This window comes from Aricia agestis, chromosome 2 (assembly GCF_905147365.1).
Source record: "Aricia agestis chromosome 2, ilAriAges1.1, whole genome shotgun sequence".
Taxonomy (NCBI): Eukaryota; Metazoa; Arthropoda; class Insecta; order Lepidoptera; family Lycaenidae; genus Aricia; species Aricia agestis.
In genome coordinates, this window is record NC_056407.1 from 19,594,188 (window position 1) to 19,616,967 (window position 22,780).

General features: G+C 36.8%; 1 protein-coding gene across 1 annotated transcript in view; it reads left to right on the forward strand.

Moving 5' to 3' along the window:
* The window catches only part of LOC121737103 (pyrokinin-1 receptor-like), a 90,592-nt gene that overhangs the window by 56,827 nt on the left and 10,985 nt on the right, over positions 1–22,780 (forward strand). The window contains exon 2 of the mRNA XM_042128660.1: positions 21,789–22,595. Coding sequence (XP_041984594.1) covers positions 21,824–22,595 — 772 coding nt within the window. The 5' untranslated portion in view covers positions 21,789–21,823. The remainder of the gene's footprint in view (positions 1–21,788; positions 22,596–22,780) is intronic.

Genomic DNA, 22,780 nt, shown 5'->3' on the forward strand with positions numbered 1-22,780 from the left:
AAGAAACATAACTCATTGTTGTCTACACGAACAATATTATTATTATGATTTAAATATAAGAGCTATTATACTACTTTTTTATGATATACTAGATGTCCCGCCCGGCTTCGCCCGCGTAAATTAGGAGTTTTACAGAAACCGTACATTTTCCCATGAAAAATAGCTATACTCTCTTCACGTGGTCTACTCTATATATGTACATATTATGTGCCAAATATTGCCATAAAAATTGCTCCAGTAGTTCGTGAGTTTCTAATATTTTCCCCGTTTTTCCCACATTTTCCTAAGTTTCTTCGGTCGTTTCTTCTTACTCGATAAATGTTCGGTTTCTTCTTACTCGATAAATGAGCTATGTAACACTGAAATTAGAAATAAGTTTTTAAATTGGATCTGTAGTTCCTGAGATAAGCGCGTTCAAGCAAACATACTCTTCAGGTTTATAATATTATAAGTGTAGATTTTTTTTTAATTATCGCTTGTGAAACTCGAGTCTCGATCTAAAAGACTATCAAAAGTACCAATAACAGGCTCATAATCATGGGACGATGCATGGTATAATATGGTAGTGATGATGATAATGATGAATGTAATTTACATAGTAGCATATATGTTTTCCGTTCTTAAAACAACGCCGAAACTCCCAAACTTGCATCTATAAAGAATCAGGAGTTCTCTCAGCACCTTCCGAACCACGGTATACCAGGTATACCTCGGTGCAAAATCTTACTTGTTGGTAGCATATGAGGACCCTGAGCCATGTATGGCCAATCTAACAGGAAAATGCTTGTTATTCGTTTGTTAACTAAATAAATTAAGAAAACAAATTATCAAGTAATGCTCTGTTTCATAAGGTATCATATTATAAATCTCTTTTTAACCTAGTTTCTATAGCCATTCAATAAACTTAAGTTTTGCTAAGCTCTTCCATATGGCCTTGCAAGGAACACAGCTCCAAACAAGGCCAATGTTATATATCAGTCGCTTAACTTGAAAATAGAGTTACAATTATTTATTTATTTGCTTTTACTAAAACGACATTATAATTTCTTTCAATTAAGCAACACATTAAATGCTCAATATATTTATATCATCTAAAAAAACTATAACGAACATTGCTTCATCTTATAACTAAGAATATATAAATGGAAATTCTTTAAAAATAGTAGCAATGAGTATCACATTGACACCTTATAACTAATTGCCAATGCGTTTTATAATACAATCAAATTTTTTTAAAATCTAAAATGGTCTTCTTATGGGCCCGTTCTTTATAAGGCCATAATGTTTAATATGCGTGTATAAGTTTAATAATCCTAATAAGTAAAGATGTTTTAAAAAACAACATTATTTTAATTGTTACGGTACGCATTTATAACTAAAAATAACTGTTTATATGTTAATGATGTTTACATGTTCCTTGTAAAGTTTATGTTCCCTAGCAAGGCCAACTATCAAATCTTTGGTTGGGTCTTATAAGGAACCACCGGCCTTCCTAGGAACATTACCAATATTTTAACGTAAATCGAGGCAAAAGTAGATTTTCTTTTATTAGTACCATACATATATCCCTATACGATAATCCCCTGCAATAAAACTTGAGATAGATATAGGTTATGTAAATAAAAACTAAAGTTTTTCAGGGTGCGGAAATTACAATTGTAGCCTCGACAACCAAAGTCTACAAACACTGAGATCTCACTGCCACAATAGCGGTGCGATCGACTCGCCGCCGCGTTTGTGGCCATAAGTTTTATGGATCTAAATATGTAGTAGAAGGAAAATATCTTTACATGACGATAACTGCGACTTTTTGATAGTTGGCCTTCAAAGGAGCATGGCCTTACATGGCTCAGGGTCCTTGCTTAGAATACTTCTCACGAAACCGAAGTCACCACATGTTTCCCTATAAATTTTGAGGAGTTCCCTCGATTACTGATGGATCCTTCATCAGATCACCACTTTTGTGAATATAATACCAAATTGGGATGATACCCTATATACCAAAAGAAAAATTTTGAAAATCGGTTAACAAACGGCGGAGTAATCGTTGAACATAAGAAAACGAACATAACACCTCCCCCATTTTGAAAGTCGGTTAAAATTGTAGCCTATATGTTATTCTGATGTATAAGATATATTATTGTAAAGTTTCATTAAAATCCGTTCAGTAGTTTTTGCGTGAAAGAGTAACAAACATCCAAACATCCATACATCCACACATCCACACATCCAAACAAACTTTCGCCTTTATAATATTAGTAGGATAGGAAGTAGGATTAGGGGGCAAACGAGCAAACTGGTCACCTGATGGAAAGCAACTTCCGTCAACCATGGACGCACGCAACATCAGAAGAGCTGCAGGTGCGTTGCCGGCCTTTTAAGAGGGAATAGGATTACAGGGTAGGGGAGGTAAGGAAGGGAAGGGTAGGGAATTGGGCCTCCGGTAAACTCACTCACTCGGCGAAACACAGCGCAAGCGCTGTTTCACGCCGGTGAGCCCGTGGTATTCGGCCCATTCGTGCCGAAGCATGGCTCTACCACGTAACTTGTATTACTTCACCTTCTGATGAAATTCGGTAAAATTAAAATAAAACAATCTAGTAAGTTGTAGGTACTTAAATTAAAAAGTTTTCCTATGATTCAAACTTAACTTACAACTTATTAAGCTAATAGCAAACTGTCTGTCCATCTGTCTGTATGTCTGTCTGTCTATCTGTCTGTTTGTCTGTCTGTCTGTCGCCAGGCTGTGTAACCGCTATAGCTAGGAGTTCTGAAATTTTCACAGATTGTGTATATCTGTTGCCGCTATAACGAAAAATACTAAAAACTAAATAGTAAATACTTAATTTTGATGTTCAAAGGGGGCTCCCATACAACAAATCTGTTTTTTTACCTTTTCTGCTCGATATCAATAATGACAACCGCAACAGGTAGGCACTTGAAATTTTCACAAAGGGCTTAAATATAATATATGTTCTTTAACAATTAAGGCCTTAAATAAAACAAAAATTTAGAATTTAAAAATTTATCCTATACAAAAAAACACAATTTTTGGCCTATTTTTGCTCTATAACGGTCCGACTCGCACTTGGCCGATTATTTAAGTGTAATTAAATTTCGTGCAATCCAAAAACATCATAATTCATAACTAATGTCTGTACAAACTAGGCAAGCAGCTTTACTAGGTTTTAAGGCGCTGGAATGGCTCTAAGGTTTTACTGGGTTGCCTACTCGTATGACTATTGACTGTTACGTAAGTAACTAACCTACTGTTTGTAAAATGTAAATGTAGCGTAATATAATATGCTCAACCGTAACCGCAACTCAAAGTGGCGACTTAGCACCAGCGGGGCTAAAATGGTCGCTTTAAAGAATCATGATAAGAATCACAATAATATGATTCATTTTTCTAAAATCGTAAAATGCAACTCTACTTGCAATTTATTTCTGTATTTTTGTACTGATTTGACATTTGTCAGTTTGACAGTTTTGACAATTCATTTGCTGAATTGATTGAAATTCTGTTAGTTCAAAGTTCAAACACTTTTTGTACATTCAATAAAAAGACCGACAAAAACTCTACGAAAATGTCGATGACCAAACTTCGTGATAATGAAGGACGCGAAGTTAAAGTGGCTTATATTTATATATTTGTAGTTGTAAATAAATTACTCTAGTTACTTTTAAAAGATTTGAATATTCTCCAGCGAAGTAACGAAACACAGAAGACAAAAGATTATTTTTAAAAATTATAATGTAACACACAAGAAATTAAATAATGCTCGCTTAATTTTTTCGATTAAAGCTTTTTAGGGTTTTATACCCAAAGGGTAAAAACCCTATTACTGAGACTTCGATGTCTGTCCGTCTGTCTGTCTCCAGGCCGTATCTCAAGAACCGCTAGAGCTAGACTTCTGAAATTTTTATTTCTGGTGCCGCTATAACAACAAATACTAAAAACAAAATAAAGTTAATATTTAACGGGGCTCCCATACAACAAACGTCATATTATTTTTGGCCTTTTTGGCTCGTAATCTATAATGGTAACATGTGGACACTAGAAATTTTAAAATAAAATTGAAATAAAATTAATAATTAAGGGAGCCCCATACAAAAAGAACAAATTTTTCCCTACTTTCGCTCTATAATAGTACGGAACCGACTAGCGCGTGTCCGACTCGCATTTGGCCGATTTTTTTTTATTTAGTGTATACTGACTACTGAGTCTGTACTCTGTAAAGCGTAATTAAAAAAAAACCATAATAAATGTGAATGTCTGTCTGTTTGTTACCTCTAAATGCTCTATAGTTAATTAAAATCAAATGTATCGATGCAATTTTATATATTATGTTATTTTTTTGAATCAATAAAGCTTTATTTATTTATTTTTAAGTTAACAAGTTGTACAAATATATACTTAATCAAAGACTATATTGTACTTGTAAAGTCGCGTTCGTTAGTCAATGTTGATGTTTAACAGCTATAATAATTATTATTGACTGACAGTTGAGTATTTAATCAACTATACAATACCAATTTATCATGTTCTCATCAAAAGGCGAATAAAAAATAGATTTATGCTTAAATTATCAGAGGCTAACGCGTAATTTATCAGATGAATTCTACGAATAATAAGAATCGGCCAAGTGCGAGTCGTACTCGCGCAGGAAGGGTTCCGTACCGATACAGAGCAAAAATAGGCAAAAAATTGTGTTTTTTGTATATAAATTTTATTTTATTTTAATATTATTAATAAATATGAAAGTAAACAGATAACAAAAGAATGTGTGAAAAATTCAAGTGCCTACCTCTTGCCATTATTGATATAGAGCGAAAAAGGCCGAAAAAATCGCGTTTCTTGTAGGGGAGCCCCCCTTAAATATTAATTTTATTTTATTTTTAGTATTTGTTGTTATAGCGGCAACAGATATACACAATCTTTGAAAATTTCAGAAGTTTAGCTATAGCGGTTCTTGAGATACAGCCTGCCGACAGACAGACGGACAGACAACGAAGTCTTAGTAATAGGGTCCCGTTTTTACCCTTTGGGTACGGAACCCTTAAAAATTTGACTGCGGCCACTTAGTTATTTTAAGCCCTGGATTTACATTTTTTATAAGTGTATGCTGCCTTATTACCGCCGCCCCATGTACGAATTCTGTCGCCTTCCTAGGATGCTGCCGCCCCTGGGCCGCAGCCTATACGGCCCATTTGTAAATACGGGACTGCTGAGTGGTGCTAGCACCGCATTGCTTGCACTCCTCCCCGTCTCTCAACGTTGTTCGGTGCGCTGTGTGGCATACCATACCTTTATGCAGGAAATAGAAATAAGGAACCCGTTGCGACACCGCTCGGGCAACGTATTGGAGCCGCACCGTGTGGCCTGTCCCTTACAGTGCCGATAAACACCCAGTGACGGATTAGCCTTTAATCAAATTAACAAATTGCCTAGGGCATCACGTCTGAGGGGGCACCATAAGAGGAAAAAGTTCAAAGACCGATTCTAGTTGAGATAAGGATAGGGGGGCCCACAGGTATGGATTGCAGCCTAATGATTTGATGATTTCAGCCTAGCTCTACCATGAGTTTAAAGCCAATAGTATTTTTCGATACTCAATACCGACTACCGTAATTTTTAGTATGACTTTTACAGCGCCTCTAGCAGTAACTTGCGGAAATAAATCCGCCATACTAAATATTTACGTCGGTATCAAGTATCGATAAATACTATAGCTTTAAACTCATGGTAAAGCTACAGAATTGATGTCAAACTCTAGAACACGATACGAAAGCGATAATATATCACATAACATTTCTATAAAGCGGTCATAGCTCGACAACACGATACAAATTGGTCTAAAGACGTGCACATAACAGTGCGATACTGTTTCATGCAGAGACACAACATCTGACCACAGCCTAATATGGAATAGTCATTCATTACCATACCGTGCCAATTTTTTTTATGAAATAAAAACGATCAAACGAGTCACCTGATGGAAAGCAACTTCCGTCGCCCATGGACACTCGCAGCATCAGAAGAGCTGCAGGTGCGTTGCCGGCCTTTTAAGAGGGAATTGGTTAGTAGGGGAGGGTAGGGATAGGAAGGGAAAGGAATATGGGAGGGTAGGGAAGGGAATAGGGTAGGGGATTGGGCCTCCGGTAAACTCACTCACTCGGCGAAACACAGCGCAAGCGCTGTTTCACGCCAGTTTTCTGTGAGAACGTGGTATTTCTCCGGTCGAGCCGGCCCATTCGTGCCGAAACATGGCTCTCCCACGTATAAATAAATAATAAAGTGCCATACATTTCTAGCATAATATATTATTTTCTGTAAGTATATATTTTTTATCTTCTGATCGCGAGCGTCTACACTCGCGTAAAGCACTTAAATTATCCTTAATTATTCATTAGAGGTCTTTAGTCGAAATGCGTTTCTTAGAAGGCCTACTGCAGTGCGCGCAAATTTTCCCTGGAAAAGGACTTCTATATACAGGGTGTAATAAAACTAAGTGATAATTTATTTATCTATTTAAATCAGGCTACGTAGGCCCATGCAATATATACCTTAATGACTAACATACATAAAAATTATATAAACTTAACAACTACACATTATCACGAATTAACGGCGACGTGACGCGCGCTTCACTACTTTAGGGTGTGACTTCACTGTTCACTGTGAAAGTAGCAGCGCTGAAAGACCAATTTTTTTTTCATTTTTGTATGGGTAAACTCTCACGAGTTTCCCCTGAGGCGCTTGCCCTATCACCCTAAAGTATTATCACTAAGTTTTGTTACACCCTATATTACGAACAGGTGAGCTGCTATTACTCGACTTAAACGGAACAAAGATAATTATCTTCCAGTAACTATAGTAAGAAGAATGACAGGTTTGAGCATCCCGTTTTCGTACCGACAAAACGATGTAATTTTGTACAGGAACCACTTTAAACGGTGGCAGTTGGCACTTGGCAGTCATTATCGAGCGAAGTAATTTTTGCTTCACCATAAACGACATTCTTGTAATAATAAAAGCTCATTCGTTTTGTTTTATCGATTAGAGTATATTTACTTTCTCTCGCAATTTATACTTTACACGTGTACAGTGTAAAGCATAAATTGCGGTGTTACAGTTTGTTAGTACAGGGGTCAGCCGTTAGTTTCTCATAATATCTTGAATGTAGCTTCGTTCGTAGGCTTTCTAAGTCGCATGGGGCAGCATGCGAGTGTGATGAGTAAGCGAGCATGCGCCCGAGCAGGCGAGACAGTACCCTCGGCCGAGCGGCGAGCGCATCCATATTAACATAACCGAGTGCTCGGCCGAGAGCACTGTCTCGCCACTCTAGGTAAGTGTGATCAGGCCGTGTGCGCGCGAGTAGAATAGGCGATAGCCCGGATCTGAAGTGACTTTTGAGGTACGGGAATCGGCCCCCTTGGGCCCAACTTCCGACGTTTCAATTCGATCTAAAACATTTAGTTAGAAAAGTATTTGTAATGGATAAAATTAAATTAAGAAATTTAAAAAAAACCCCGCCAAAACAACTTTAAAAAGTAATGAAATAATATTTACTGCCTTTAAGTTCAAATAATTCCTAACTTGTGTAAAGTAATATTTTAGTCCATAATTGTTGTCACGGTGTGTCGGGGGACCGCCAAGTGAACTACAACCTACAACCGCCAAGTCGCTGGTTACCTATCTCGAATTGATCATTAAACTTGTTATGTGAAATCAAACATCTAGATTAGCGGTCCCCCGACACACCTTGAGAACAATTATGGACTAAAATATTACTTTACACAAGTTAGGAATTATTTGAACTTAAAGGCAGTAAATATTATTTCATTACTTTTTAAAGTTGTTTTGGCGGGGGCTTTTTAAATTTCTTAATTTAATTTTATTTCATACTTTTTAAACTTGTGTTGATTATAGTGCAGAATAATTCCTATCAACAGAATCATATTCTCATGATTACCATCTATCGATGTCCTTTTCGATGAGGCCGTTAATATGAACCCAAACATGAAACCTCCACTTTGGGTTCATACGAAGGTCGGTTCCTATAGAATCCAGGTGATGCTGCAGCAGCAGCATGTAAATATTTACTGTTTATACTTTATCTACTTCTTACTGGTTGTCGCAATTAAAATGAGCCCAAACACGAAACATCTGCTCTAAGTTGGCGAGGAATTGAATATCCTATTGATTACCAGGTGATGCTGCAGCACCAGGTCAACTTTCCATTATTATGTGTATACGTATATTGTATATTCACAAATGTCACGAACTAGAATGAAATATAAAACCCATCAAACAACTACAAGTTGCTAACGGCCTTTCATGAACCAGATAAACCCTGATTGTCCAGCACTGAGCAGGCTGATGATGATGAATTATAACTAAGAACACTCTCGATCATGTCAGCTTTCAAACAAAAAAAACTAGATCAAAATCGGTCCACCCGTTTGGATGCTACGATGCCACGGACAGATACACACACAGACAAACAGACAGACAGACAGACAGACACGTCAAACTTATAACACCCCTCTTTTTTGTCGGGGGTTAAAAATAAAGGAGATTTCTTATCTCGAGATTAAGTGTCTAAACACACTATGGGCCTGAATTTACTTTGATTAAAGCGTATGCAACTTGCAAGTGAATAGTACAGGTGATAAGTGATCTGTAATAAGGAGAAAATAAAGGACTTGCACTAATCAGTCGCTGTCCACACTTAATTTCTCCTGATTAGTAATCACCTGCACTAATTACCTGCACTTCTCACTAATCAGAGTGAATGCAGGCCAGTTCCGAGGCGGAATTTCCGCATGATTACGTCAGCAATGTCAAACGCATATAATATAACGCAACGGAATTTCGGCATGATGTGTCATCGGTAATTTAAAATGCATTGCAGTTGGAATCAAGCCGAACTTTTCGGCATAGTGTGTTTAGACACTGAAATCTCCTTTTATATGAGCCAGTTCCCGGGTAATATTGAACGGAGAGTTTAATAATAATTAATATTGATTGTTTCATCTGCCTTTGTGTGCTACGCGTGAACTTTCGTGTGACAATTCGACCTTATCCCGTCCGCGGTATCGGATTCGCCATACATAACGGGGTTTTCGTATTCGCTAATGATAGCTATCTGTTACCGAAACTATGATTAGAACTAGCAATTTACTGATGGGAGTGGGACCGAAACTACTAGAACTAGATAGTGCCCATTACGATCAATTTTCATGTCCATTTACCATTTAATTCCATACGAAATAGTAGAATTTAATGCCATTATATGCTAATTGTTCTATAAATTGCCGTTAATTGTACATTAATCTTTTAAAATAAATGATGCTTATATGACTAAATGAAATATAATAATTTGGACAAATGTTTTAAACGCTTGATCGACTTGTGATAGGTAGGTGAAAAGTATTTTGCTCCATTCTGCAATTACTGACACTATTTAATATTGGATTTAATTACATAATGATATATTTAAATAATAATGATTAATAATTTATAGAGACAAACGACGTTGTCTATGACATTAATCAACTTGAAGGTAAACTTGGCACGAAGTCAGAAAGTGAAACATAAGTACATAAATTAAAACTAATTTCAGTTTACATTTTATTTATTCATAAGTAATTAAACGACACATAACACTTACTTATCAAATGAACACGGAATGTTGACAATAATCATTATTGTATGGAAAACACCGAAATGCTAATGATTTATTTAGAATAGGTATATCTTCGAAAAGTTCGTACACTGCACTCAACTCAACTTGGATTAGCGGATTAATTTCACAAATACCATTACAAAATCCGTTTTTAGAAACAAAACTACTATTAAGAAGCACAAACGTAAAGGACATTTGCCATATTTGTCAAATATTTCTGACAATAATATGACAAAACATTGATTTTAATATTCTTAATAAATAAACTCTTTGGACATAATCAAAGAGGATGTATTATACAAACCCTTTAATACCGCATTTATTTAGACTCATAGACCATAGCTGTACACGTCGTATTTTAAACATGCAGAAAACGCGCAGATACGTGCATACAGCGATACAGATGCGTTGTAGTCGCTCGTCTCTTTCGGTTTGATCATAGACTCCTCTTGTTTAGTTGTACAACGGGTCGGTTGAGACAACACTGCTTACGTTGGTTTTTGTACTTCTTTTGAAAATGAAACGTATAAAAAAGCGAATCTATTGGATATACCTAATGTATATTTGAAATACCATTTGTATTGTAGTAAACACTTTATTTGTAAGATATATCGAAGTGAAGTAAACAACCGTGGTACCATGGCAACGTCACTGTCATGACTTATAGAGAATGTAGAGTATATATCAATACCCATTTACGAGTGAAAATTGATTGAGTGACCATTAACATACAACGTATACAAATTTGGTAATACATAGAAGATCCAAGAAATTTACTTCTATGATACGTATCATCAATGCAAACGCAACAATCAGTAAAATAATGTGTAAATGCGGTATAAGAAAGACATGGCTTATAGGTCTTATTACAAGGCCATAAAATCTTTAAAAAAAAATAGGATGTATAGTCTACGATGTTATGAATTATGGTGCCATCTGTGATACCACAAAGCAACTAGTTTTCAACTTAATTTCGGCATAAGATTACAGATGTCGATCAAAAACCACAGATTAAACCTGAATTCACAGAGTATGCTACCAAAATTTGCCATTGTATGGAAATGTCCTACCCCTGTACCATTATAAATAGGGAAGATTTGTTCATTTTTATGTCTTTGTCCAAGCTCGGAAGCTACTGGACTAATTTTGATTAAGTTTTATACTTTACATTATGGAGGAAGGACTTAGTACTTTTTTTTTTTTTTTTTTTTTTATGAAACAAGGGGGCAAACGGGTCACCTGATGGAAAGCAACTTCCGTCGCCCATGGACACTCGCAGCATCAGCAGAGCTGCAGGTGCGTTGCCGGCCTTTTAAGAGGGAATAGGTTAATAGGTAAGGGGAGGGTAGGGATGGGAAGGGAAGGGAATAGGGGAGGGTAGGGAAGGGAATAGGGTAGGGGATTGGGCCTCCGGTAAACTCACTCACTCGGCGAAACACAGCGCAAGCGCTGTTTCACGCCGGTTTTCTGTGAGGACGTGGTATTTCTCCGGTCGAGCCGGCCCATTCGTGCCGAAGCATGGCTCTCCCACGTCAAAAATTGTCAAGTGCAATTTGTACGGTTCCTGTGGGACTCTCTTCAGCGCGCACGAAGACGCAGCAACATCTACTGACTACTCCCATAATATTCAAATAAAATATGTAGTTACTAGTTAGTACTAAGTTATCATAACATGTCAATTGACAATGTAAGTGATTCTTTTGACCCTATTAAAAATTTAGTTTTTTTTTTAAATATCTAGTATTAATGAAGCAATTACTTTCCAATCAGGCCCATTAGCTACAATTTGCGTGACATTATATTGTAAAGGAGTTATAAATTACATTATAATACTGCTATTGAATATAATTATTATTTATTACTAATCTTGCTCATAACATAGAGTCTGGGTTGCTGAGTGCTGGTAAACAGAGTTTTACCGTTGCGACAGGATTTTGGGTTGAAAGTTTCAACCCAAAATCCTGTCGCAACGATAAAGCCAAAAAAACGAATTCTTAGTAATAGGGTCCCGTTTTCACCCTTTGGGTACGGAACCCTAAAAAAAGTGAGGCGAAGGATACTAAACATATAGCCATCTTGTGAGTTTCTGAGTAATTAACCAGCAGCACTCTTCACTCACAAGATACGGGCCTTCAAAACAGAAAAATCGTAACTCGATTTTAGGGTGTCTAAGATCGATTTACGAGATCGATTCAATGCGTAGGATCGATTAAAAAAATCGATTTTTTTGCTTCAAAAGAAAATTAGGTAAGTAAATGTGAGATTTTCATTTGTTTTTCTTATTGTTAAAATGAGGGATTCGAATGAAGAAATTCGATACATTTTAAAATGTTATTACAATAAAAGGTAAAAATGCAACACAAGCCGAATTAACGAGCATATTTTAATCCAAGATTGTTCAGGGAAACATACGCCAAACAATATTAACCTTTGCCCTCCCAAAATACAACAATACTTAGACAAATGATTTGAATACAATAGCTCCACAGTCCACGGAGCTCTCAGACTGAGTTTTGCCTGAAAGTTGACAAGGGCATGCGGTGCCAACTCACAAATCAATACTATGTAGTACATACTTCGATCACATATATACAGTACATATACGTACTATATTAGCCAATTATTAAGTACCTAGATCGTGACATATTTATATTTCGAAATAAGTCGTTGTAGTCGGAAACAACAAACAATATCCTGAGGTGCCAATAACACTATGCGCCTTTATTAAACGTTATTCAAATTTACGGCTGGGAAAGTAACGGAATATTTTCAGTGATTCTAATTTATTACTGCTTAATAATCTAATATGAAGCAGTGATAAGTGAACTGAAAAACTATTTATGAGTATATTTCTAATAGTCACGTTTACAATTGAGTCAGTAGGGCTGCCAGCCGATTTTCCGCCCTTCACAGGGCGCAGCGGTCCGCGTCCGTGTTTCATCACTGTTTCAACACTAGCACCACCTGGCACTAGCAAAATAGACAATAATAATTTCATCATCGTCATCATCATATCAGCCTATATTCGTCCACTGCTGGACATAGGCTATATAATAATTTTGGTATCACTAAAATAAAACTATCAATGATACAAATTACAATTGCAATAATATACAGTCTGGTAGTAAAATTGATTGATTATTAGAGGAAATCCCCTTGCCCCTCGTGCACTTTTGCAATTAGCACATTTGAATCTATACTAATATTATATATTATATTATAATATTATAATTCTGCAGAGTTTGTTTGTTTGTTTGTTTGAACGCGCTAATCTCAGGTACTACTGGTCCGATTTGAAAAATTCTTTCAGCGGTAGATAGCCCATTGATTGAGGAAGGCTATAGGCTATATTTTATTACGCTAAGACAAATACTAGCGAATAAATAGAGGAAAAAACGGGGAAAATTATATGAAAGGGCTTATTTGAACGCGCTAATCTCAGAAACTACTGGTCCGATTTGAAAAATTATTTTAGTGTTAGGTAGTCCATTTATTGAAAAAGACTATAGGCTATATTTTATCTCACTAATACTAATATGAGCTAAGAAATAGAGGAAAATGTGGAAAAAACGTGGGAAATTATATGAAAGGGCTTATTTGAACGCGCTAATCTCAAGAAATACTGGTCCGATTTGAAAAATTCTTTCAGTGTTAGATAGCCCATTGATTGAGGAAAGCTATGGGCTATATTTTATCACGCTAAGACTATTAGTCAAGTCCAGCAAAGAAATAGAGGAAAATGTGGAAAAAACGGAGGGAAATTATTTGAAATGGCTTATTATCTTAAGAACTACTGGAGCAATTTTTATGTTATTTGGCAAACATGAAGAATATACCACGTAAAGGGACAAAGGCTATTTTTTGCGGAAAAATGTACGGTTGCGTGAAATTCCTAAATTACGCAAGCAAAGCTTTCTTTTACTGTTGGATAGCCCATTGATTGAGGAAGGCTATAGGCTATATTTTATTACGCTAAGACAAATACTAGCGAATAAATAGAGGAAAATGTGGAAAAAACGGGGAAAATTATATGAAAGGGCTTATTTGAACGCGCTAATCTCAGAAACTACTGGTCCGATTTGAAAAATTATTTTAGTGTTAGGTAGTCCATTTATTGAAAAAGACTATAGGCTATATTTTATCTCACTAATACTAATATGAGCTAAGAAATAGAGGAAAATGTGGAAAAAACGTGGGAAATTATATGAAAGGGCTTATTTGAACGCGCTAATCTCAAGAAATACTGGTCCGATTTGAAAAATTCTTTCAGTGTTAGATAGCCCATTGATTGAGGAAAGCTATGGGCTATATTTTATCACGCTAAGACTATTAGTCAAGTCCAGCAAAGAAATAGAGGAAAATGTGGAAAAAACGGAGGGAAATTATTTGAAATGGCTTATTATCTTAAGAACTACTGGAGCAATTTTTATGTTATTTGGCAAACATGAAGAATATACCACGTAAAGGGACAAAGGCTATTTTTTGCGGAAAAATGTACGGTTGCGTGAAATTCCTAAATTACGCAAGCAAAGCCGCGTGGAACATCTATTATATAATAAAATCGTAGGAAAGTCAATTCTGTACATTGAATATTTTTGTACAATAAACAATACTTGGAATGTGATCTAATAATTATGCTAACGCGGACGAAGTCGCGGGCAACAGCTAGTATTTAATAAAAGTTTTTGTAAAATGTTAAATATGATTTTTGGGGGACCTATTATTATAGGCTACGCCTATTGCAGGACTCTCACACAAATGTAGCCACTCTTGTATACCTACCTAATACGATTGCAACGTAGAATTAAATAAAAGATTTGTTTTGATGTTGCTAGTAAAATTACTTAATATACTTTTCTAGAGTCGATGTCGAAAGGCATCAGTCAGTTTAAGGGTCATTTCAGACCACAACGCGACGCGCAGGTGAATTTATAAATTTGTATAGATTTGACAAATTTGCAAGACGTCTCACACAATTTAAATCTGTCCATTCAGTACAGAAATGCATCTGCGCGTCGCGTTGTGGTCTGAATTGACCCTAAGCATCAATGAATCGTCCGTTTCTGAAAAGTTACATTCCGCAGACACAACCAATACAACATACTGCGCCCCCACGCTCTAATCGAAACTACTTATTGTTCAAAGCTATCTTGCCTGTGAGTCCTGTGACAGGATCGTTGCGTGGATCATATTATAAGGATCACTGTTATAGAAACGGGTATAAAATAACTATGAATGGAGAGTTTTTATAGCCCATTAATGTTCGGTATCGCCCTAATAATGTCGTAGTCGTGAAAGATACAACCTGCACGCGCTCCTTCACGTTACACCTGTATATTGTATAACCCTAGGTTAAACCTGTATGGAATGACACAATATGTGAATTATTCCATGGTTATTGTCATGAATTCCTTTATGGTGAAGAGTGCATAGAACAGGTGCATTACAGTTTCTTTGTAGAGAACACATTTCAACTTAAAGAGATAAAGGGGCAAACGAGCAAACGGGTCACCTGATGGAAAGCAACTTCCGTCGCCCATGGACACTCGCAGCATCAGAAGGGCTGCAGGTGCGTTGCCGGCCTTTTAAGAGGGAATAGGGTAATAGGGGAGGGTAGGGATGGGAAGGGAAGGGAATAGGGGAGGATAGGGAAGGGAATTGGACCTCCGTTAAACTCACTCACTTTTCTGTGAGAACGTGGTATTTCTCCGGCCGAGCCGGCTCATTCGTGCCGAAGTATGGCTCTCCCACGTATAAATTATTGTACTTATTTATACTTTATATTAATACTCCCACGTATAACAATTTTGTTAGTAAAGCTAAAACTCGAAAACGGCTGAATGAATTGGGCTAATTTTAGTCTTAAAATATTCGTAGATGTCCAGGGAAGGTTTTAAAGTGACACGAAGTAACCGGGACAGTTAGTATTATAATAAATAAATAATTGTCTTTCATCTATAATGTAACAAAGCTTTTAACTGTCGCCGCTAATCCGCAATAGTTGTGATGGTTAAAGGCAATTAGTATAGTGCCTACTTAGAACTAATTGTATTATAAGTTATAACACGTTCCAACACTCACGAGATGGTGTTTTTTCCTTGTAACCCGATCAATAAATCTATAAGTAATAAGACACTTTAATAATAGGAAAACCTGGTAGTTTACATAGTACGCAATTTTTTAAATTAGAGCTTTTTAGGGCGAGCAAAGCGTATATTTTGTGGCACATTTTACGGAAAAACTATCAGGCGTATTGATTTGTATTTTAACATTTATATTATGTAGAATGTAGATGTGTTATCATCAGTCAGTTAAGATTTTTTATATCTGATGTGTTTATTTATTTAATCATTTATTGTGCACAAGAAACATTTACAAATAATATTTACACACAGTAAGACACACCTCGACTGACTGATGTTTCATCATCAGTCAGTCGCGGTGTGACGACGAGAGCACTCACAAAGCGCGGCTTTTAGCTAGTTAATTATTATTATTATCATTAGCCTTGTGTCAAACGCTCTGTCTACACTGTCATTTAACACGCATGCTTATAATCATCATGCAGTTAATTAGCAATTTGATAGGCTTTGGCCTGGGGCCTGGGGCCGTACCACGAAACCGTTTTGAGACTCAAACAATCGTACGAGAATGTCACGTCCTACTCTAACAAACGAGAAATTACGTTGTCAGAGCAGGATGCGGCATTCTCATCCGATTGTTTGAGTCTCAAAACGGTTTCGTGGTATGGCCCCTGATTCCACAGGCTGCCCACACGCGCTTAATTTGCTATTTATTACTAAATGACGCCCGCAACTTAGTTGTGTCAAAATGAGATTGTCGCGCGGGACATTTTTTCGGTATAAAAAATAACATTATGTCCTTTTCCGGGATTCAAAGTGTCTCCACACCAAATTTTAGCAAAATCAGTTCGGCGGTTTGGGCGTGAAGGAAAACGCCAGACAGACAGACAGACAGACACCCACTTTCGCATTTCATAATAATAATAATAATAAAACACTTTATTGCTCACAATTGTAAGAAATTACACGTAACACAAGCTCAAACTAAAACAGTTATCTAAAATATGTGGGCAAAGGCGGTCCTATCGCTAAAAGCGATTTCTTCCAGACAACCTTTGTGTTAACTGGAGAACTTTAATGTAAGCGGAAGTATAGTTATTTGTTGGAAGTATAGTTTATAAGAAGTAGGGACGAAAGATATAAATATTATTAAATATATAAGTTATATCTGGTTATAATATGCTTAATTATTAATATGGATTGCCCTTTTTGTTTTCTCCTTATTTTATATATAAAGCTACCTTACTCTTTTGTCAATATTACATATTATTTTGTCTTGTTCGATACCGTTTCGTATGCGATTGTAATTATCTGTTATGTTCCTCACGACGTTCGGTGAATTATACGCTACGTACCAGCGCGTGGACAGTCCACTCATTATGTCCCTTACATAATATTATATTATATGTGCTGACCGGAAAATGTGACAATGGTGGTTACAGTAATGGTGGTCTGCTAAATTACTTTAATTTGACATTTTGAATATTATGTAATTTTTACATTGCTTTATTGATAATAAGTTATAAGCAAAAAACTTTTTGAAAAAAAGCTTTTATTTAAATACTTTAAAAAGAAGAAAATTAATTTCCCCTTAAAATTCTAACTATTAAGTTATAACCTCAATATATTATACAATTTGCATTATAATAAAAGCTTGTCGCGTGATTTGTTAATAATAAACTAGTAAATGCCAATTTAACTCAGTAAACTGATATTATATTTTTTATTTTATTAAAGTAATTTTAATATTGACAGATTGTTAAGTCTCGCGACAAGCTTTTATTATAATGCAAATTGTATAATATATTGAGGTTATAACTTAATGGTTAGAATTTTAAGGGGAAATTTATTTTCTTCTTTTTAAAGTATCTAAATAAAAGCTTTTTTTCAAAAAGTTTTTTGCTTATAATTTATATTTTGTTTTTTAGTTAAATCTCTGACTAGATTTCTTGAGTCTGCTTGATTGTAGTTTGTTTTGTTTCAAGAATTAGTTAAAATCTGATTAACTTAATTTAAGTCTTTTAGGAATCGCGTACTTAATTTTACGACTAAAAAATTTAATATCACCTAACAAAAATGATTCAGGACAGGACAGGACAGGACAGGACAGGACAGGACACGACAGGACACGACAGGACACGACAGGACACGACAGGACACGACAGGACACGACAGGACACGACAGGACACGACAGGACACGACAGGACACGACAGGACACGACACGACACGACACGACACGACACCAATTTACTCTCAATAAGCCTTTTTGTTTGATCGGGTATATTGCAAAAGTGCTTTAAAAATAACTATATTCCCCTATTTTAGATGAGCCGCCATATTGGATGTAGAATGACATTACATTCGTTTCCAAGTTACTCCCAATGAGCCCTTTCATTTGATACCCATATTGCAGAAGTGCATTAAAAATAGCTATACCTCTATCTTGGATGGGCCGCCATATTGGATATAGTATGACATTACATTCGTTTTCGAGTTACTCTCAAAAAGCACTTTCATTTAATATCCATATTGTAGAACTGTATAGAAAATAACTATTTCGCCATCTTGGATGGTCGGCCATATTGGATTTAGAGTGATATCACATAGAATATCATGTATTGACATCCAAACTAAACGTGTATGCAAAATTTCAGCTCGATCGGTTAAATATATCTACTCCAAAATTGAGTTCCAAGATTTCACCCAAACATACATACTTACATACATACAGAGCAAGTTAAATAAAAGCTTTTAAAATAATAATAATGATAACATTAAAGCATATTGAGATGTACGTACAAATTACATATATTTATTATATTTTACCAATTAGGTACGACTTACCTATCTACCTACTTATCTCCATGCATGCACCCACTACGTTTTCTCTTTGCACCACCTAAGAGACCTAAAAATCGAACTCCTTCCCCTTTCAGTTTTGCTGAGTGATCTTAAAGATTTGCGCGACCTATAACACATATTAAGTACCTAATGTAATAATTATGTAGTTTGTCATTTTTTAACCTTGTTACATTTTGAATAATTTTATCTCGTTTTACACATGGGACATTATTATATTTCCTATTATGTGTTGTCTTGGGATGATAAACGAATCTCACTAGTTATAATGTACCCTCATATGTAATGTCAGCGAAATGACCTACTTCTCTACTACTATACTTACTTATGGGACTAATTTGAGGGACGAATATCTTATGACAACCGCGGACCTACATATTCTGCCAACCGAAATTCTGCGACTCACGGCTCACAAAATTACGCTCGTTTGGCTTCACCCTAAGTTGTAAAGCGATGAGGTCATCAGAATATGTAATTTTAAAATTTTCTAAATTTTTTGGTAAGTAGGTAACAATTAAAAAACTTATTGAAGACAGACAGACAACTCTTAGTAATAGGGCCCCGTTTTTACCCTTTGGGTACGGAACCCTAAGAAGGGAACCAGAAGTATTTTCGTGGTACTAATGTTTTATGAAGTGATGAAGTTAGTATGGAATAGCGTGCAAAACAAAACTATATAATATGGCTTGTCTAACTTCTAAGATTTGTGTGCTCTAGAACTAGATACATGAAGAAAATCGACAGTGGCTTAGTAGAGAATTCGTACCAGACAATTTAGTTGATGTATAGGTACTTTGAGTAAATTGTGTAAACTACTAGCTGTCCCGGTGAACTTCGTGTCACTTTAAAACCTTCCTCGGACATCTACGAATATTTTAAGACTAAAATCAGCCCAATCCGTTCAGCCGTTTTCGAGTTTTAGCGTTACTAACATATTTGAAAATCCATTTTTATATATACAGTGTGTAACAAAAATAAGTGATAATACTTTAGGGTGTGTACGTGTTCCTTGTAGAGAGTTCACTGTGAAAGTAGCAGCGCTGAAAGACGAAAAATTTTTTTCACTTTTGTATGGGTAAGGGCCCGAGCGTCACGAGTTTCCCCATACAAAAGTGAAAAAAAAAGTTGGTCTTTCAGGGCTGCTACTTTCACGGTGAACTCTCTACAAGGAACACGTACACATCCTAAAGTATTATCACTTATTTTTGTTACACCCTGTATAGATAATGTATTCCTTATCCTTAGCCATTAAAGAGGCCAGTGAGAAACCCTTCATGATATTCCCGCGCACTTGACTGGTTTTCATTCTGATTGTCGCTACTAGGCATCTCTATTATTCGCCGATACAATAAGAGGACTCCTGAGTCCTACTTTTTAAGTACTTTACCATTAATTAAAACTAATTTTGTCACATCATTAGATATATCACCAACATAAAGGCGGCTAGACCATGGCTAAAATAATCGAGATTCTCTCACTTATTTATTGTGTGATAGTAAGAATATCCTGACTCTTGAACGGCAAATGAGGCCTTAAGAGGATACCACAGCGGCTAGAGAAATGAAAAAAAAGTACGTGTAATATCTATAGCTGTCTCCCTTACCTCAAGCCTATACCGCAGAACGCGATAGAGACAACTGCAGAAAATCCAGAAAATCAACGATTCGTTGTCCCCTGATTCCTTCTCCAAAACTTAACCGATTTAAGTACTTTTTTCATTAAAGATTAAAAAAAGGCTTGAGCTGTGTTCCTATGTTTTGCTTTTTTTGTATAATCTATCCAAATCTGTTTTCTGGACGTTTGAACACAGTGGAAAATCTGGCCATTTTTTTGGGTTTTTGAACGTTCATATCTTATTTAATAATTAAATTATGAAAAAAAAGAAAACATAGGGACATTGTATTAGTGGCCGTAGATATTCAGGAAAAAAATTATAACTCTACTAGCATTATCCAGGGAGGAAACAGGGGACAACGTTTGTATGGAAAAAATGGCGGTGTGGAATCCTCTTAAGAGGATACAACAGCGGCTAGAGAAATGAAAAAAAAGTACGTGTAATATCTATAGCTGTCTCCCTTACCTCAAGCCTATACCGCAGAACGCGATAGAGACAACTGCAGAAAATCCAGAAAATCAACGATTCGTTGTCCCCTGATTCCTTCTCCAAAACTTAACCGATTTAAGTACTTTTTTCATTAAAGATTAAAAAAAGGCTTGAGCTGTGTTCCTATGTTTTGCTTTTTTTGTATAATCTAGCCAAATCTGTTTTCTGGACGTTTGAACACAGTGGAAAATCCGGCCATTTTTTTGGGTTTTTGAACGTTCATATCTTATTTAATAATTAAATTATGAAAAAAAAGAAAACATAGGGACATTGTATTAGTGGCCGTAGATATTCAGGAAAAAAATTATAACTCTACTAGCATTATCCAGGGAGGAAACAGGGGACAACGTTTGTATGGAAAAAAGGGCGGTGTGGACTCCTCTTAAACATTACACCCTAATAAGCTAGATGCATTATTGTGACAATAGAAAATACCCGACGACCTCCGTGGCTCAATGGTTAGAGTGTGTGGCAACTCAAGCCGGGGGCCGCGGGTTCGAATCCCGCCGACGGAACAAAAAGTTTTTCTATGTTCCTGGGTCATGGATGTGTATTAAATATGTGTATGATATAATAAAAATCTTAAATATATGTATAGTATAAAAGTATTAAATATATTTTCCGTTGTCTGGTACCCGTAACACAAGTCCTTCAGGTACTTAGCACGGGGCCAGACTGACGTGGTGTGAAGCGTCCATAGATATTATTATTAAAAAAAAAAATGTGTTGACAAACATTGCAAGAAAGCTGTTCTTCTTATACTCGTGCTCGCATTGCTTGACACATGGGTTGGTATGAGAGAAATAACCGCGCACGGTTTTCCGATGCAAATAATATTTCTCCCATTAGCGCGTTGTTTGTATTCAGTTGCCGAGCGGTAATATATTACACAAACAATATTATAATGTAATACTCCAAATGGTGCCATAATACGCTCCGGATTCTATCGCCTTTTTATTCTATAAGATGCAATTAGTCGATCCGATTGCTACGAGTATGTATGTTATGTGCATACATTACCTCGCTCACCGATAATGTTTTGTTTCAGAGTCGCCGAAGTAATGTTAGAGGCGTCGTTCCAACATGAACATATCGGACGGCACGGTTCCGGGGCCGGTTGACCCCGCGCGGATCTTCGGGCCGCAGCGCGACCCGCTGTACGTCGTGATCCCGGTGACCATCGTGTACTCGGTGATCTTCGTCACGGGCGTCGTGGGCAACATCTTCACGTGCACCGTGATCGTCCGCAACAAGAGCATGCACACCGCCACCAACTACTACCTGTTCAGTCTGGCCGTCTCCGACCTGCTGCTGCTGGTGAGCGGGATGCCGCAGGAGATGTACTCGATCTGGTCGAAGTGGCCGTACATATTCGGGCCGGTGTTCTGCGTGATCCGGGGGCTGGCGGCGGAGACGTCGACGAACGCCAGCGTGCTGACGATCACGTTGTTCACGATAGAGCGCTACCTGGCGATATGCCACCCGTTCGTGTCGCATAAGATGTCGAAGCTGTCGCGAGCGATTCGACACGTGATACTCCTATGGGTGGTGGCGCTCGGGTTCGCTTTACCCCAGGCCCTGCAATTCGGGATCAAGGTGCACAGAGGAGTCACTATGTGTCTGCAGACGAGAGTGATACTGGAGCATTCCTTCGAGCTGTCGACTTTCTTCTTCTTCTTCGCGCCGATGGTTCTGATCACCGTCCTGTACTCGCTGATCGGCCTGCGACTCAACAACTCCAGCATAGCCAAGACGATACAGGCCGGCAAGCAGGTGAAAACAAACAAGAGAATTATACAGCGAATACAGAGGAAAAACAGCACTCAATCTACGAAGCGGGTTGTGAAGATGCTAGGTAAATAACACATACATTTACATATTTATCCCTTAATCAAATTGCAGTTTTCGCTTTATTTACTCGATCATCATATTATTGTTATCACTTTAATGTCACTTTAATATTATTAATTTATAGTTTATACAGACCTATGAACCTGTCGATCGTGGAAAAACGAGACACAATAGAATTTCTATTGTGTC